General features: G+C 42.9%; 3 protein-coding genes and 1 long non-coding RNA gene across 6 annotated transcripts in view; 2 read left to right on the top strand and 2 right to left on the bottom strand.

The window, feature by feature from the left end:
• Positions 1-867: 867 nt before the first annotated feature.
• On the bottom strand, positions 868-6,401 carry slbp2 (stem-loop binding protein 2). Of its 2 annotated transcripts, none has more exons than XM_020624306.1 (9): positions 6,295-6,401; positions 5,431-5,601; positions 4,696-4,788; positions 3,987-4,064; positions 3,739-3,882; positions 3,175-3,345; positions 2,124-2,286; positions 1,326-1,443; positions 868-1,090 (listed from the first exon to the last, which is right to left on the bottom strand). In XM_020624306.1, the coding sequence occupies exons 1-9, from the start codon at positions 6,387-6,389 to the stop codon at positions 1,026-1,028; spliced, it is 1,098 nt and encodes a 365-aa protein (XP_020479962.1). In that variant the 5' UTR covers positions 6,390-6,401; the 3' UTR covers positions 868-1,025. The 2 variants fall into 2 exon arrangements, with proteins under 2 accessions (XP_020479962.1, XP_020479963.1); XM_020624307.1 differs by having other exon boundaries at positions 4,708-4,788.
• Positions 6,402-8,214: 1,813 nt separating this feature from the next.
• zmat2 (zinc finger, matrin-type 2) lies at positions 8,215-13,194 on the top strand. Its single transcript, XM_020624335.1, has 6 exons — positions 8,215-8,310; positions 9,229-9,328; positions 9,825-9,948; positions 11,563-11,636; positions 11,754-11,899; positions 12,396-13,194. Exons 1-6 carry the CDS (start codon positions 8,293-8,295, stop codon positions 12,537-12,539), a joined length of 606 nt encoding a protein of 201 aa, XP_020479991.1. The 5' UTR covers positions 8,215-8,292; the 3' UTR covers positions 12,540-13,194.
• A 2,716-nt stretch (positions 13,195-15,910) lies between these two features.
• Positions 15,911-17,471, bottom strand: LOC109974238 (uncharacterized). 2 transcript variants are annotated; one of them, XR_002276942.1, is made up of 3 exons: positions 17,376-17,471; positions 16,175-16,281; positions 15,911-16,081 (listed from the first exon to the last, which is right to left on the bottom strand). It is a non-coding gene; the product is annotated as an uncharacterized LOC109974238 (long non-coding RNA). The 2 variants fall into 2 exon arrangements; XR_002276941.1 differs by lacking the exon at positions 17,376-17,471 and adding an exon at positions 17,115-17,267.
• A 182-nt stretch (positions 17,472-17,653) lies between these two features.
• Positions 17,654-18,396, top strand: part of lcp2a (lymphocyte cytosolic protein 2a) — a 13,202-nt gene continuing 12,459 nt past the window's right edge. The window contains exons 1-2 of the mRNA XM_020624336.1: positions 17,654-17,765; positions 17,859-18,148. Of these exons, the coding sequence (XP_020479992.1) occupies positions 18,071-18,148 (78 nt within the window). The 5' untranslated portion in view covers positions 17,654-17,765; positions 17,859-18,070. The remainder of the gene's footprint in view (positions 17,766-17,858; positions 18,149-18,396) is intronic.

Here is an 18,396-nt window from a genome sequence, read left to right as displayed (position 1 = left end):
TTTGTTGAGTTTTTCCTCTGTAATAATAATGAGGTGTAAAGTGAGACACCTGAGACGACTTTTATTTGATGTTCTACAAATAAAATTGAATCATTTATAGTTCTGCAAGATTACACCAAGTCTCATCTTGCAGTCATTTGATTTTCCAGTAAGAAGTGTCAGGTCACTTGTTGCAGGGGTCTCTAGTCAGTACTGGGGGGACTCCCTGTACACTGGTGCTGTGTAAGAAGATCAATTGAGGAAGGAGGAAAAAAAAAAAAAAAAAGTCATGTTGAATTTATAATACTTTATTTACATCTTTATTAATCACATCTTTCAGTTTTGCTCTTGATATTCAAGCAGCACAAAATGACAAAATTGAGAAACAAAGTAAAAGAAAACTTGCAACACAAAGATGACAGCTTTTGCCCTCCAACATTGAAGGTTGTTTTTGAGAAAAAACATGGCCACACAGAGGAGGAGGAGCTGGAGCCTGATATACAGAGACAGAGCATGAAGGTGGATTAAAGACAACAGCAGCTCACAGAGTAGCAATAACGTGACAACAAAACAGGATCAACACACAAATGTGACTTCAAGTACAAGAGATAATTAGCAGCTTTTCCATCAGTGCAGGACCAAAACTAAACCATGACGTGGGTGAGAGGTGCTCCATCTGATGCAGTTTAACATAAAGTGCCAACAGTAAAACCATGCTCGGGTCAAAGTGTTCAGCTGGACGAGCCACGGACACGTTCAAGAGCAGCCTGGAACTGTCAACACTTCCGAGGCTGGTTCTTCTCAGGTAGCAGGCCCCCCCCACCTCCGCAAAGAGATTGTGGAAGGGTGGATGCAACTTGGATCAAGGACCAATCACATTCCTTTATTTGATCTTCAATTAAAAAGACAAACGTACTGGACACTAGAAACCACACATATGTCACTGCGATAAATTCATCAACGCATCATAAGGTCCGGACAAAGATGACGTCACTGGGGTCAAGGCGACGGGTGAGTGGATCTCATTTGTTTCGGATCGGCAGAGGTCAGTACGGGTTCCACAGGAGCTGGTCAGAAAACACAGGAACCTGCTGGTCATCGGAGCCAAAATCTACAAGGAAACAGAGTTAGAGATTAACCATACATCAGAACAGAAAAACAAGGCCGCAGTGACACTCTCATAGAAACTTGGTGTCAGTGGTGGAAAGTAATCAAGTACTGTACCTAATCGTTCACATAGTTTTGAAAGTGTGCTTCTCAGTGTGATGAAATGCACTGAGAAAACGCATGTGCCACTCCACCACCGTATGTTGGTTTTATGAGCTGAATGACCTGAGCAACCTCACCTTGGGCATGGTCGGCCTCCAGCAGGAGGTGCAGCCAGTCGGTCACACTGTCGGTGGATGGCTGACACCCGAAGAGGCCGGGAGGTGAGCGCAGAAGTCTGTGGCCCATCTCAGCCTCCTGCCAGAAAGAGAACCAGCTGGGAAAACTTCAAAGACACAGCTCAATTGTGTTCAAAGTAAATGATTAACATAGTTTAATCACCAAGGTTTCAGTTTCTTATAAAACTTCTGTAGTGGAGCCGATTTGTCCAGGAATATGGAAAGAAACTCTAGGAACTTGCTTTGTGTTCCCACAAGTAAGGATGAAAAATTCCAAATGAGAGACTGCATTGACATATCAGGCTTTAACGCTCATCTCTGACCTTGTTCTGTTGCGGATTTCCGTCCGTGTGCATCAGTGCCATGTAACCAGCTCTGGTGTGAACACCGCCAAGCTGCTAAACTGCCACACATGCACAGATGTAACTGAAATGTGAGCCACGTGTGCACAAGAATAACAACCAGGTCACATGTTCAATGGTCAAATGATGGCGACAGGCCGCATGTGCAGAGAAGGAGACGTTAAAACAACCACATGGATTCTGATCTGACCGTTGTGACGGCGGATGCACAGTCAGAAGTCGGAGAAGAATTGGGTCTAGGAGCCCATATGCTAGTGGCCCAGATCTGGTCTGTTCATACTGCTGTGGACACACCAGGTCTGAGGCACTGCTGCTGGGATGTTTCCAACAGCCTACAGAAGCTGCTGGAACAGACATAACATTACCTCAGCTGTCTACCACTGATCAGCACTGTTACCGGTGAAAGTGGGACGGTCCAGGGTCCAGGCAGCTCCGGTGGCGTCCCGGCTGACAAAGGAGACACAAAAGAAGCTTTCGAGGCTGTTGGAGTCTGCTTCTCTCTCTCAGTCTCTGCTCTGTCCTCACACAGGTCAGAGGTCATCTTTGCCAGCTGGCTCTGCCTGAAATAACCATAAAAAGAACATCATCGTGAGTCTGTATAATACTCTACACAACTGGTGCAAAAACTAAATTCAGAGGAGAAAAGTTACTGGCTGAGTATGAGCAATATTTATCAAGTGTAAAAGTCATGTTGAAGGTGATCACATGATTGATCAGAAAAAGAATAGCCAATCAGAAACATGGGCTAAATCCCAATTCCCTTATTTGATCATTCCTGACTCAACATGAAATAGTGGGCAGGACCAAGAAAAGATGGAGCTAAGGGAATAGGGATTTACCCGCAGGTTAACTGTACATTTGCCATATTGTGCTTTTTTTATTTTAAGTAAATTGTATTTGTGTGTAGTTTTTAAATCTCTAGGAATAGTGGACATGGGACACCAACATCAGTCCAATGTATTAGTCACTGGATAGGGCTGAATTAACAGGAATTTGTTTGAAATGGATTACGCTCTGCTGTTGGTAGAGGAGGCACATTAGAGAGAGATCATATGGCCATAAATGAGAATTTGGTGTCACACTGATCAGACAATGAAGACCGAGTGCAAATGCCTGATAAATGAAAGAAAGAAGGGGCGTGACATGAAGTAACCAACAAAGATCAAACTACTGTATTCTCACTTAAATTGCCTCAGTTAATGTAGCAGCAACTACATACTGCACCTCTGTCTGGAGCAGGCATCTTGTGACTTTTACTTTAGAGAGTGAATACATCACAATAAAGGGGAACTTTTTTGGGTACCTGACTGAGTGGGACAAAAACATGACATGAACTGAAAGACGCTGGTCAGATTAACCAAGGAAGGAACCAGCAGAGTAAAACAGTGGTGAGCTGCAGCAGTAGCTCAGACACACTACACCACTCAGTCAAACAAGTGTCCACCTACAGGTGCTCCACTGGGTCCTGTGTGTCAGCAGTGTCCGACTGGTTGTCGGTCAGAGGGTCCCACAGGTGCAGCGCTCGCCTCCACAGACGCACCTGCATGTCCCAGGAGCGCCGGCTATACTTCCTGTACTTGTTGGGAGTGGACGGGTGGAGCTTGGGGTCCCTCAGGTGTCTAAGCAGGAGGAAAGGTCAGAACTTTCAGAGCTGAGACAACTGACTGTTTGGCTTTTTTTAAATCATTCTGTATTTATACCCAGAAACACAGGTCTGACAAAGTGGAATCACTCCCACAGCTAAGTCTGACAAGTCAGTCATCAGTTTGCTCAGTGAAGAGCTATGTCATCGGTCACCAAGTCCCTGTGGGTCCTCAGGACATGGCAGTCTTACTGAATGATGTGTGCATTGTCTGTGTGTTCGGACTCAGAGGAACCAGCTCCAACTCAAAACCAGCTCAGTCTCTGACAGTTTGGGGCATCAACCCTCCACATGTCCAGCTGTTGACAGCCTTTGCATCATACATCACAAGTCCACAGCTTTGTGTGCGTGTGCGCGCGCGTTTGCTCACTTGGGGACTTGCTTCAGGTAGTTCTGGTAGCCACAGGTGTTCTTGCCGTACTGGATCTGTTTCTGCCGCCGCTTCAGAACAGCAGCATTGGTCTCGGTGTTGGCTGGGTCCGGTAGGCGGGGGTAGCAGCGGCTGAGCGGGACCCTGCAGGGACACGGGTCCATGTAGTATTAGCCCTGCTATCCTGCAAATTAGCTGCCCTGTTCATGATTGAGTTTTAAAATGTGCAAGGTTCAGAGTGGACCGACCTCTTGTCCAGGTCATCGGTCCCCACCGCCACACTGCTGGTCGACACTTTGAGGATACAGCGCTCCAGGATGGATGGCCTGAAGGTAAACAGACAGAACATGTTCAACCCATTAAAATTCAGATTTATTTCAGTTTTAAAGAAATGCTGCCCCATGCACATTGTAAAAATAAAAGGCCAGTTTAATTTTAAGTTGATCCAGTCCTTCCTTAAAGACAGATCTGACACTTTGGAAACATACCCCATTTCCAATCCTTGCGCTCAGCAAAGCTAACCACCTGAGTTTATCAGTTTCTTTATAAATTTAGGATTTTTAGTGGGGGTGCTGCAGCCCCTTGGCAGAGGGAGGTCAGAAAGCTTTGTTAAACTGTTCAGCATTCAGTGAAATCAGCCGTCTCAGAGCTGGTTGGACACAGATAACACCATACTGCACTCGTCTCTTACATGTCATGGCTGAAAACAGTTATTCTGCAGGTTTAGGAGCCATGATAACCTGGTTATGAGCCCCATCTGTTTTCATGCAGGTGCTGTGTTGATATAGTACCTGTGTCCGCCTTCTGTTGCACTGCAGCATTAAACCCTCACTAACGTTAATTTGCTGTTAACTTAATGATAAATAATCCTGGCAGTCAAACTGATGGAATGAATCGTGTGCAGTATTACTATGACATGGAGCCAATTTCTCTCAGTGAAAAGTAAAAGTAATTCACTCGTTGTGGGACCTGCGAGCTTTGTTGCCGGCTGCTCGCTCTCGTCCTCGCTGGCCGCTCACCGGAGGAGGGGACTGGATCGGAGAAGTGTTACTGTGCAGAGAGACAGAGCAGAGTTGAGCTCCGCTGAGAGCAACAGGCCATTCATCAGCACATGCACATCAGCTCCAATTCTGTTTCACATAGTTATAAACTGCAAGCCACATCCTTGGATTTTAAAGTGGATCTTACTAAGAAAAGAGTGGCTTTTCCTTATTGTGCATTTTATCAGCTCCAAGTCAAATCTGACATTTTTATGAAACTAGATCAAGTCACAAAACTTTCTGCTCATCTGCTGGAAACAACATGCTAACAGACATTTACAGATAACTGGTTTCTAGTTTGATCTGCTTCATTAAAGCTGCACAGCCAAAAGCAGATCCCTCATCAAAGTTGTACTTACATGTTCTGTTTCCTCTCTGATAGTACAGAAAAAAGGAGACTGATGCCATAAACACTCTTCTAAACCAACGTGGTCCGACTGACTTAAAGCTACAGTTGTTTTCTGTTACACAAGTCTCATTTTCTTTTGCTGCTGCACTGAGTGAAATAAGGAAACAAGCTATGTAAAAAAAAAAAAAAAAGTCCAATTCATCAGGATTGAGGGTGGATGAAACATGCAGCTGAGCAGGTGAATGAGCTCATGGAATGTGCTGTAACCTCAGCTGAAACACTGCCAGCAGGTGAGCTTCTCACCTGACTAGGCTGTCAAAGACGGAGCTGCAGCCGGGGAGGAGCCACGGCTCGGGGGCGGGGCATTCGGGGGAGGAGGAGGCGGAGGCTGCCATCAGCGGGTCGGGGAGGCTGTTCCACATGGTGGCCGACCACTCCTTCACACAGACACAGGACCACGGGCTGGAACAGAAGCTGAGGACACGAACACAACGGCTACAGATTCATCGACACATGGATCCTTTCACTTCCGTCTGGTACCAAACTAAAAGTGTGCTCAGACCGAACAACATGACAACTAAATATGCCCCCACCACAAGCATGCAGTGACATCTGGAGCTAATGCAGGACTTCTGAATAGCCTAACCTGCTTGAGATTCCTCCTGTTTCTAAGTTTCAGTATTCAAAGTTATGTCTGTCCATCCATGGGACCACTCCAAACCGTAATTGCCAGTAGCCAATTCAGCATTCACTAAAGCAAAAATAAATACAAGGTAAAAACCTGGCTCACATTGTAGCCCACAGCGTAAGTCGCTTAATCTAAGGACTTCTCCGTTTCTCGTTAAAGTCTGCACCCGTTTATAGATTATAGGGTAGATGAAGTCATTTAAATGATATATACTGAGATTAAAAATTAAGACGGCTATGCGCTGTTCTGACTACTTTTTGTCAGGCAGCAGAGACACGGTTATACGTGAAAACGACCAAGATGAACACATTAACATTTTCATGAATATCTCTCATTTCTGTCAGACTGTGGCAGCTGGGCTGTCTTTGCAGACAGATTTTACAGACAAAAACTTTAACAGTGAAGCAAACAAAAAGACCGTATTTGCTGGGACAGGGACACCGGCCCTGAATCACGTGTATGTGGTTGTCGGTACACACCTGAAGGAGCTCTGAGATGCCGTTTCCACGCCGCTGGTTGCCATTTTTACAGTTAATGTTTGACGCCTTTCCTTCACACGGACAGACACTATCATTCCCGTTTCACAGCTTTTTAATGAGCTGCACCTGAAGGAGGCGGAGCTTGTTGCTGCCCCCGACTCACCTGGTCAGATGTGCAGTGAATCTAGAGTACTGTGGTAAAAAAGTAAAAGTAGAACTGTAAGATTTGATTCTTATAGGCTCTAGTTACTTTATAAGCTTTAGCTGCTTTTCATACCTTTAGTTCCCTTTAGTTACTTTTCATAACTCTAGTTTCCTTTAGTTACTTTTCAGCTCTTCATTTTCTTTTAGTTACTTATCATACCTTTATTTTCCTTTGCTTTGGTATTTTCCTGAGCTTTGGTTACTTTTAATACTGAAGGACTGTGGTTCTTGTTACTATTGCTAACTCTGAGAGACGAGACAGTCCAAGTAACTTCAAAACAGTGCTGATTTATTCAAAGGATCACAGGTAGTAGTCAAAACATGAAGCAAATCAATGTGTGTGTGTCTGTTGATTAAGTGGTGTGTAGCTAAAAACATTCTCTCACGACTTCTAGTAACATGTGATATTAAACACAAGAAAATATTATGGCTAAAGCTACAGTTATACACATGATAATAATAATATTAAACACCCTGTCTGCTGACAGTCATCAACGCTTCTCTCTAGTTAGCCTTGACCAGATGTACCCTGTAGAAACTCATAAGCATGACTAAGCATTTAATAGTCTAACTATACATCCTATCTCCACTAAACATTTTTAATACATAAAGTATCTAACCAATATCTATCTGAATAAAAATACCTAACATCATTATGCAAAGCACAACGAAATTTTTTCGGGCAGCTCTCGGCTTAAAAGACAGACATATTATTTACATAACACACAATTGTATAAGTCAATATAAAAATATAAACAAATAAAAAGGGATGTATGGGACCTAATCAGATCAGCAGCATGTTACAGCAAGAGTGTAGTAACATTATTAGGTGCAGCTCAGTGCAAATCTCAGTCATTAGGAAGAGGTGTGAGGTCCAGTGTTCTGTGTCTGTCCATAGGGGGAAGGTTGTGTGTGTGACTAGGGGTTGGGGGGGGTTTGGGATTGATTTCACAGCTCAATCCTGTATTACAAGTAAAAGCAGTGGTGGAAAGTAACAAGACAAGTAGATCACATTTACTGAAGTACTGAACTTAGGCTAGCTAAATTTCCTAGATAACCTGTTTGTTCTTGAGTATATCCATTTTTGATATTTTATATTTGGACTTAACTACATTTCAGAAAGAAATATTGTAGCTACTGCACTATTGTAGCCTATTTGATACCTTGAGTTGCAGATTCAGAATAAAAATAAAATGATAACTAACAATAACAATCAATAAATCATCAGCCCATGGTGGTGCTAACCATCTGACAATCTTCTGGTTATTATTTGCACTACTGTCACTGATTTAGTTACGGTTAGTTTTATCCTAATTACTTCAATTTAGTTTTCTTATTCTTTTTTATTCTACTTTTATTCTATTTTAGTTTCTTAAATGGTATGCTATTCAATACTAGGTGAGAGAGAAACGGTATTTCGATTTTCTGTATGTCCTGCACATATAGTGGATTGACAATAAAAATCTTTGATCTTGATCTTGATCCTTAAATGCTAAAGTAAAAAAAAGAAAAGGTGGTGTTATACCCCAGTTCTTTTATTGGACAGATCTGAGTAAGGAAGGAGTCCAGGTTCCATTCATGCCCAGCCTATCTATCCATTTATGTACTTATTTGTGTATTTATTAATTTATTTATTTACACACACAGCACAAACACAAAAATAAAAGTCTTCTATATAACCGTACGACATTAAAAAGACGCTTTTGTGCAAACTTGTAATAAACACCATAATAATAATAATAAGAAGAAGAAGACGCTTTTGCGACAGTCGTATTCTGCGACTACATAAACAAGATGGCGTCGGGTAGCGGGGTGAGTTCCTAATCTGAGTTTGATTTCTATGTTACAGGTATAAAATCACTCTATTGTTACGTGGTTGTAATTTCAGCCCGTGTGAGTCTGTTTGTGTGAGCTGATAGCGGCTTAGTTTGAATCAGTTTAAACGGGTTTGAAACTGTGTTAGCGTTTAAGGGTAGCTCGCTTGCTAATAGGCAACATTGTACAAGTGTGACCAAGTGTCAGGTTTGTTTTAAATATAGCGGAGTTTTCTTGATGCTACTCTAATATTTCATCAAACATCGGTATGTGTGTTTGTGTCATGCTGCGCCAGTAAAACGGAAAACAATCTGCTAAATGTTAGCCTGATCTCCGCTAGCAGCAGCAGCAGGAACAACAGTTTTCCGGCCAGACCCCTTCAAAATGTCTAGCGCTGCAATGATATATCAGTTAGTAGATCGGCAGAAAAATATGCAGCACCTATTTTTTTAAGAATCGATTCAAAGTTGGGTTTTTTGGTAACTTTTCAAGCAAAAAACTGAAACAAACTATTTGTTCAGGGATTCTTCCTCAGATCAAGAGAGGGAAAAACACACGACCAGTGAAAAGAAACACAAAACAAGTCATCAAATAGATCACATAAAATATCAAATAATAAAACATTAAAATTGCGAAGACTAATCTATCTCGGCATGCAGGCTTTAGTGATATATTTTATTGATGAATATCAAATAATATTCTCTGCTTCTGGCTGTTTACATGTGAATATTTGCTGCTTGTCTTTGTCTTTAAATAAAAAACATCTTTTGCATTGTTTACACTTTTTTTGGGTCTTTCTACATTATTAGAACTGCTGGTCCAATAATAAGAACTGCCAAGAAGTTCAAATTTTATTTACATATAACTGAGCTTTCTTCTTCTCTGATTTTGTGCCTTCTGTGTCTTTTCTTTCAGTCCAGTAAGAATGACTTCCGTCGGAAGTGGGACAAAGATGAGTATGAACACCTTGCCCAGAAACGCCTGGCTGAGGAGAGAGACAGAGAAAGGAGAGATGGTGAGAAGATTCGAATATACTTGGAAAGGTTGACTCAGGTTGCACAGCTGATTAGGAGATTTCAGGTTGAACAGACTGCCAGGAAATTATTCATTAAAAGAGGGAAATTGTTGAATGTTTAATTTGGATGCAAAAGCATATTGTTTTCATATTTTTCCACACTTTGTTTTATTTTTTTCTCTGTTGTATACTAAGAGAAGGCTGCTGACTTTTACACATCTTCTTGATTCTGAGCTGAATGAGCTCCACATGTTGGTCTGATGCTCATGAAGTAGAACTGAGACTCTGTTGTATCTAATCATCAGTTGCTCATTTGGCTAGAGAAGAGTCTCACGATATGTGACAGCTTGTCTGTAGAGAAAAATGTGGTGTCCTGTGTGCGGAGGAAGTCTTTGACCCTCTCCCCACCTCAACGCTTCCCAGGCTGGAGTCATAATAATAATAATAATAATCATGAACCATTTTCAGACAAATCCTCTCTGTTTCTTTCTCTCAGGGAAAACGGTTCCACCGGTCAAGCGGGACCTCCTACGCCACAGAGACTATAAGGTGGATCTGGAGTCCAAGCTGGGGAAGACCATTGTCATTACCAAGACCACTCCTCAGGCTGAGATGGGCGGGTAGGACACATCATGACACCTTGAGGTGTTGTTGGCCTGATGCTGACACCACAACCCTAAACCCTCAGCGCCTGGTTAAAATGTGACACACAGACATGGCACTTGCACTTACTGAGGATGTGATATCTCATGTCCATCCAGAACAAACCTCTACAGTCCTGCTTAGATATCTTTCAAAAAGACCCTCCTTACAACTTGCCTGACAATCAGCGGGCCTCTTAAGTTTTCTTCAGTAGCAAAGACCGACAGTTTTCAGTGCATCCAGTGGTTGACCTGGAAACAGGAGGATCACAGTGTATTATCATTCTCAAAATGTAAACAAATACAGACTTAGGCTGGAGTCCACAGCCTGACTCATCAAATCCATAATGTCTTACTTCCTCTTTCTTGTAACATGTAAGTTGGCACATGTTCATATAAACAAAGACTTTTAATGTAGCATTACAACCCAAAGCACAGTCACTGTAGTCATGTATGTGAAACAGCAGGAAGTGGGTTTAGTTTGAGTTCAACAGAGGCCACTCTCTAGCCTGTGCTAAGTGACACAGTCGCACATCTGTTCTAGGAAACAAGAATGAAACGGTGAGACACCACCTATACTGAGGAGTCTCATCAAATTAGTTGACTAATGATGTGCAGATAATTTTCATATCATTTGGCCTAAAAAAGATCAATGATGCTAAAAAAAGACTGAGATTTGCCATTGGACATCTATGATGCTGCTTCCATAGCTTGTCTGTGCTTTAACACAATTGCTTTGCATCCATTACAAATGAAAGAGTTACTCACAAATCTTTTCCGTCAGATGAAGAGTTTGACACTCATCTCTGAACAAACATGAATAATCTTCCTTGAACACAGCAGGTCTGTATCTTGCAACATGAGTCCTTCTGTAGCAAAAGTGCAGTGTGAGAGAATATCATCCAAATCTGGTGCAAAGATCCAGATCACAGTTTCAAGGCAACGCAGCCCCCTGCCTTCCACCTGCTGCATCATTCTTTTCCCACCAGACTCACAGAAACAACACTAAAGGCACTCTTCACCATCAATGGCCATAATGCATCACAGTGTATTTGAATTATACCAGCAGCGTGTGCACACAACTGCCTTTCATTTACAGAGTGAAAACTTGTCTGTAGCAGATTGTACAGATTACACAGCAGCAGTCAGAAGGCTCACTCCGGTGGGAACGTGTGTCCAGACTCCCGACTGCTGCTGTTATTTAATGTGATGCCGTATTCTAACAACCAGCAGCTGGTGCTGTTGTGTTCAAACGGCTCCTTCAGATTTTCACTTCACTGTCACACGATCTGTTTCCTGAATTTTGATCCATTACCTCTTGAAATACAGTAGTGTGTGGTGTCAGCACAGGTGTCACTCAGTTAATTTTTCGTCTCTGAACACGTGTTTTTATCTAATTTGAATATCGAATGTCAGCGGCTGATTCCTCCTTTAAATAAAACTTTGTCTTCATCTATTAAAAAAAAATCCATGAAATCAAAAATGAGTTGCTTGATAAATGTTTCACCAATCAGAAACTTTTCTCAGGTGCCACTCGAAGGTTTTGCTTATTGCTTCACTCTGATTGGCTGACTTCTTCTTCTTCTCTTCCAGTTATTATTGTAATGTCTGTGACTGTGTGGTGAAAGATTCCATCAACTTCCTGGATCACATCAATGGCAAAAAACGTGAGTTCACATTGATGAAGCAACTGAGGATCAGTCAGTTCATGGCCTGTAAACGCCCTGACTCTGTGTGTATGTGTGTTGTTGTTTTTGTTTGTTTGTCTGTGCTTACGTGTGCAGACCAGAGGAACCTGGGTATGTCGATGCGGGTGGAGCGCTCGTCTCTGGACCAGGTGAAGAAACGCTTCGAAGTGAACAAGAAGAAGCTGGAGGAGAAGCAGAAGGAGTATGACTTTGAGGAGCGCATGAAGGAGCTGCGGGAGGAGGTGAGGGAGGCGTCAGGAAGCCCGCGCACTCCACAGTGTCTTCAGATGGAAATAAAATGGTGGTGGAGCAACAGCTACTTAGCAGAGAAATACACATAAATAAACAGTTTGACATCATGCACTATTTCACATGTCCCACGCTGTGTAATCCAGGTGATATGCTGACTGGGCACATACCTGTTGTAAGGCGGCCAAGTGCTCCCAGGATCATGATGGCCTCAGCAGCTGTGACATGTACAAGTTGAACAGCTGTGAAACCACAGTGAATATTTACTTTGGGTTCGCATCTCCAGGTCTCAGTTTAATACCAGATCCAGGCTGATCCCAGGAGCAGGAGCACTAGGGTGGAGAGGGTTAAAGGATTCAGGAAGGAATCAGGGTCTCCCCTAATGATCAGAGCTCCTACGGGACAGTTTGTTAGCTGTGAAGGTGGAGCTGTGATGGAGGCGGTTTCAGAGGACATCAGGTTTACCAGAATGTGGTGTTGTTTTGTCAGGAGGAGAAGGCGAAGGCCTACAAGAAGGAGAAGCAGAAGGAGAGGAAGCGTCGGGCGGAGGGCGACATGGACTTTGAGGAGGACGACGAGATGGCAGCAGTGATGGGCTTCTCAGGTTTCGGTTCGTCTAAGAAGAGTCACTGACGCTCTGCAGCTTGGCTCCACGCTCACAACCACCTTGCACAAGGACACGAAACTGGTTTCTGCTCCGCCCCCTGTCAGTCAGAGGGGTTTTAGACCAGAACCAGACTCCAAACCCAGGAAGGAGGAGTCCTGCTGCAGCCTGCACTCATTGCTCCACTGTCTGCTCACTGTCCTGGTTCAGACTTATTCTGGTAGTTTAATCCATCGCTCTGTCCATCCTGATGACATTAACTCAGCAGCTTCCTGTCGAAGATACAGGTGGAGACGAAGGTGAAGGTGAACATGTTTGTAATAATGTCGTAGTGAACACATTGGTTTTCTGTCTGCAGTGACGCTGCTGAGTGGAACGTCATCAGAACGAACATGAGACCAACAAACTGCAAAAAGTTTCCTTAAGTTCATACAGAATACTTTGAAAAAGGTAAAATGTGATGTTTTGACAGAGTATCATACCAATTAGTTAACAGAATTTGACTGTTATGTGCAGCGGAGAAGGAAGCAAAGCTACATCGACTACAAGAGCTGAAGAGAAATAAGTCACATTTTAATTTAAAAATTATTTGTGTCATCAGGATATAAAAAGCTCAAAGAGCCACGAGTTCAGTTGTTCACAGGGGCCACTGGAATTTTAATAAACACTGTTTTGTTTTTTTTTGTAAATGGTTGTCCAATTTCTCAGCTGCTGTTGTGTCAGTGAAGGCACCAGGCCACCTGTGTGTTTGTGTTGCCTTCAGGGACCATTTCACATCGACCTTGTTTTAACACTAAGGTGGCCCCGAGGCCTTTCACAGCCACTGGTTCACCTGTAAACTTGTGATGACAAATTTGTGTGTCTCTAGTTGAACCCTTCATGTTCAGTTTGAGTTGCCTCCATTGATGTGTTCTTCCTGCCTTTATGCACGGTACCACTGCCATGATGCAACAGGAAAGACACAAGCTGTTGACGCCAAGTTAAAGATAACACTGCTGTCATCATGAGTTAAAGCTTCACTTCACTGTAATTAAGGAGATCATATCTGATGTGATGCAGCGCCGTTAAAACGCTGGGCTTTACTCACCCTGGTTATTGTCATTAGTCAAAAAACTGCAGAGGTGGAAAGTAACTGAGTACATATATGCCAGTACTGAATACAGTTTCAGCTATTTGTACCTGAGTACACATCCTGCAACTTCATACTGTGACTTCACTCCATGTCAGAGACAAACCATGTACTTTTTACTGTACTACATGTACCTGAATACATTTCAGAATTCCAGAATCAGATGAATCAAACCAAACCCAGTAGAATCATCAGACTCTATTGATCCTGGTTGGAAATCCACCAGCTACCCAGCAGGGTGGAAAGTACAGCTCCACCTTTACCAGCTGCAGCATTAAAGTGATGAACACAGTAACACATCAGTCACTATTATCCAGTGGTATCACAGACCTTTGTACTTTTACTAAAGTAATATTTTGTAACAGTATATTTTTACATTGTGGTAGTACTACTTTTACTGCAGTAAAGGATCTGAGTGCTTCTTGCAGCACTGGAAAGCTGTAAGAGGTTCACGAAGAGACCGGTTTTGTCCGAGCGATAGGTACCAAGTTTACTCATATATATAAGCAGGAAAAACACTAAATTCTCAGAACCACATCCATCAAATATCTGGTGTTTTTTTCTGGAACAGTGATTCAGACCGGCTGCAGCTCTGCTCTAATTTGAGCCTATAACAACATTTGTGAGATCAGACTGTGGAGAAAAGTGTTAACTCTGCAGAAATTGAAGAGTGACTGGGCCGATGTGGCGACGTGGCAGTTTCAGTTGCTCTCGGTTATGGGTGAATTAGTTTCTCTTTTTTTTTTTGGTGCTGGGGGATGAGACCAAGTCTGATCAACAGGAAGACACAGAGGAAGTTTGCTGTCTTCCCCTCAACATGTTGCTGATTACTGACCAGGCTGAGATGGCAGCAGCAGCTGCTCATCACAGCTCGTTTCACATTAGTGACGAAGAATTCACATGAACCCACTGATGCCACATGAAAACGTCCTCACCTGCCTCCTCACACCACTGCTATAAGAAGTACTCAGATCCTAGATTTAAGTAAAAGAAATACTCTTACAAGTAGAGGTCCTTGTACAGTTTACACCATGGTATTACTACTCTGTATTTGTGCTCAAATCCTGCAGGAAAAGTAAAAACCAGTGAAGTAGGTGCAGTATATGAGATATTTCAGAGGGAAGTATTGTATGTTTTACTGCAATACATTTGTTTGACAGGTGTAATTACTTTTTAAATGAAGATTTACATTAAAAAATATCATGGGATATAAAAATGCAGTACAACCTGTACAAAACAAAGTCACAGCCATTTCTAGTTCCACCAGAGATATTTCACATTTAAATCAATGACATGTTTCAGGTACTATAACTGTTTGAGGTCAAATACAGTAAATGTATTCAGTGAAAATCAGAGAAAACTACAAACATAAAAACGCTTTAGCACACAACATTTATTTGTTCTTTCCCGTTAATTATATGACGATCACTAAATGTATCCACTGGAAGGTAAAATTAAATAAAAAATTATGCTATTTATGCCTTGATGCATTAAAAAATATCATTATTTGATAATGATTTGTACTTGCTTTTAATGAACTCTGCAGATTGAAAGGACATGAGGGGCAGTGGCTTTTAAATAAGATTTTGATTGAAGGCCCTTTACTTGCAATGGAGTGTTTCTATAGCGTTGTATTGTGTTGGTACTTTTATTTGAGTAAAGTTTTTGAATACTTTTTCCACCATTGCAAACTCCAGCCTCCACACAGGTAAACCAACACCTTTGTGAAACAGTTTGAACACAGCCTGAACATTTTCACCTTCATGAAGGAAGATTTACTACAGGACTGTTGGGTTAGACTGAGACTGGTGTTCCCAATAAACTAACCACTGGGTGTACGTCTATGAACTCCCTAAATAAAGGTATAATCTTCTCTCAGACAATAAATAGGTTTTTAACAAAGGACCCCCATGTGTACAGCTACATTCTACAGCAGTGTGTTAGAGGATAAATCACTTAATAAATGTTTGTCTGGTGCTTAGAAAGGCTAATGGGAACAGTCTGAGCTCAGTGCTGGGACATGGTAACAGTCTGAGATTATATTAGATGAAACCTTAATTAGTCCCACAGTGTGGAAATTGACATCTCTGCAGCAGCAAGGGTTCAAAAACATTACTTAAGATGCAGAATCTGATCCGACATTTTATTTGCATTTTCACACTGCAATGGCTCTGTTACCGTCAGCAGCAACCACTGCTTCTGCATGTGGGCATTTATTTTTATGTCTGCACTCCCAGCATGCACCTCTCTCAAAAAACTGCATGTCTCTGAGTCACCACGATGAGATCTGGCCTCATGAAACCCACCTGAGAGCTGGTTGTGCTTCCTCTGTGCCATCATCTCTGGAGCTCTGTGATGAATATGCTGAAGTGTTCTCAGTTTCAGAAGTAGGCACCATGACCGACAAAGGAGGAAGGAGATGAGGGGTTTTCCTGTGATGGTCTTAAAAAAGAGGAGCTGAAGTAACTGTGAGACAGGAAACCAGAAAATATATCTTTAAAAATGTGTGTGAAGTTTGGAAAGTTAAGATCTTACTGCTGTAGCTCCAGACAGACAGGAAGTGCTCCTCAGTAATGCAAGGACATGTTGACCTGGTGAAACCTGGAACAGACCTGGACCTTCAGCGGGATGTTGCTGCAGAGCTGAGGAAAGGCAGAGACACTGAGTGAGGTGGATTAGAGTCCAAACTGGTCCTGACTCAGTGAGAACACACAGAAACACGTGTTGGTCTGACTCAGTGTGATGTCCACCTCCTGAGCATCTCGCCACCTCTGATGTCCCTCCACAACAAACCTCCATGAACCCATAGAGAAACAAGAGGAGCAGAGGCTGCAGAACCTGCCTGAGACTCCTCCTGTTTCTAGGTTTCCCTCGGTGTCCCAGTGTTTCAGTGGCAGCTGTGTGGACGTCCACATGGGAGCTGCTCACTGTTTGATCTGCTGCTGCTAGCTGGGGCTGCAGCTAGTGATTAATTTCATTATTGATTAACCTGATGATCACTTTCCCAACCAATCAGTCACTGAAAAGATAGATAAAAGAGACTCATCACAACTTCTTCTTCTTCTTTTAACTTCAAAAATCAACTGAATATGGACTTTGTCCAGTTGTATCATTACATCTTATTCAGGTACTTGTCAGATACATATAAAGGAGTAAAGGCTGCAGTGTTTCCCTCTGAAATGTAATAGAGTAGAAGTATAAAGTAGTGTGTAATTTTAGCAGCAGGTGCAGTATTTAAACCTCATCAAAGGTGCAGTTCAAGGTGTTGTCCATATTGGACAACAAAAGCAGTGGAGTAAATTAAGTTTCAGGGCAACAAACTTCAGAAAAGGTTTAAGTTAGTTTAACAGTTTATAGTTAATCCAACTTGTAATTTTTACTTCTGTTAACTCATTGTTAAAGTGACTCAAAACTGTGAGTTCATTCAAAAGTCTGGTTACATAAAAAAAGCTGAGATTCTTCTGACACGTCTTACCCATCACGACAGGTTTGTTGTACTGGGAGCTGTTACCATGAGCCCAAGATTATTATTCCTCAGACAAACTCCAACAACTCGCTTGTGTTGGCGTAAAGAGATGAGCATTTGTTGACATCATTTTCTTTAACTGCTGATAATTGAAGTTCCTAAGTGCCGTTGGCGTAAAGAGATGAGCATTTGTTGGCATCATTTTCTTTAGTTCCTAAGTGCTGCTGTTTTTTACACCAAGATGCACTTTGTGCAGGACACTAAACAGACCTGGGTTCAGTGTGAAATGCTGGTTCTGCAGCTGCTGCAGCTCTGAAGCTGATCCAGAGTCAGCGTCTTCATCTGGTGTTTGACAGAGTTTGTCATCAGGCAGCAAGCTACAGTGAGTGGGTGCAGCAGCAGCCTGTTCCGCTCTGTGGTCAGGCAGGGAGGAGGGAGGAGGAGGAGGAGGATACTGCCTTCACCCCCCACTGCACAGTCACTTCCTCTGAGAGAGAGAGGGAGGGAGGAAGAGAGGTAAAGAGAGAAAGAGACAGAGTGGAAGGCAGAAAGAGAGAAAGAAGGAAGCCATTTTGGTTCCACAGTGACATGTCTGCCTGCTCTTTGCCTTCTTCTCTCTGGTTTCTGCCCCTCGTGAGACGCTCGGCGAGCTAGAGTGCGGTGAGTCCATTTGGGGAAGTAAAACTTTCTGAAGACAGTTGGCAGTTACTTTATCTTTTGTGGGACTTGAAGAGAAGTTTCTACATTTGACAGGAAGGAGTGGTGAGGAGCAAGGCCCGTTGAGCAGAAGGACCGGTAACATAAAATCTGGAGAAAACCCACAAGGCCGAGGCTTAAGAAGAAAACGTAGAAATCATCCCCAGGTGAACGCCAAATGGTGGCGTCCTCACATTAGAGTAACACACGTGTGGGTTTGTTGTCAGCCAGACAGGCTTTGTGTCTTTGAGAGTCGAGGGCAACGCAGGATGAGCTCAGACCGGGTGCCGTCCAGGTCGGAGGTGATGGGGTGGAACCCCCAGCAGTTGGCAGACTACCTGAAGAGGGTGAGGCCTCCAAACACACTCTGTCTTCCTTCTTTCAGCCCACTGAGGTCTTTAAAATGACACTTGAAAATTGACCATGTTCAGCAGTTAAACCTCCATTAGTTCAGCACCCATCCACTGGAGGGCAGCGGAAACAAGTGACCCTGACAGAGCATCAGCTCCGAGGTCCAGCTTGTTAGAAAACACACAGTGGGGGCCAGGGGGGGCCAGGGGGGGGACAGGCCCCCTCTGGAGCGCCCAGTGTCCCG

This window comes from Monopterus albus, unplaced genomic scaffold (genome assembly GCF_001952655.1).
Source record: "Monopterus albus unplaced genomic scaffold, M_albus_1.0 scaffold325.1, whole genome shotgun sequence".
NCBI classification, from domain to species: domain Eukaryota; kingdom Metazoa; phylum Chordata; class Actinopteri; order Synbranchiformes; family Synbranchidae; genus Monopterus; species Monopterus albus.
This window is presented reverse-complemented; position numbering and strand designations above follow the sequence as displayed.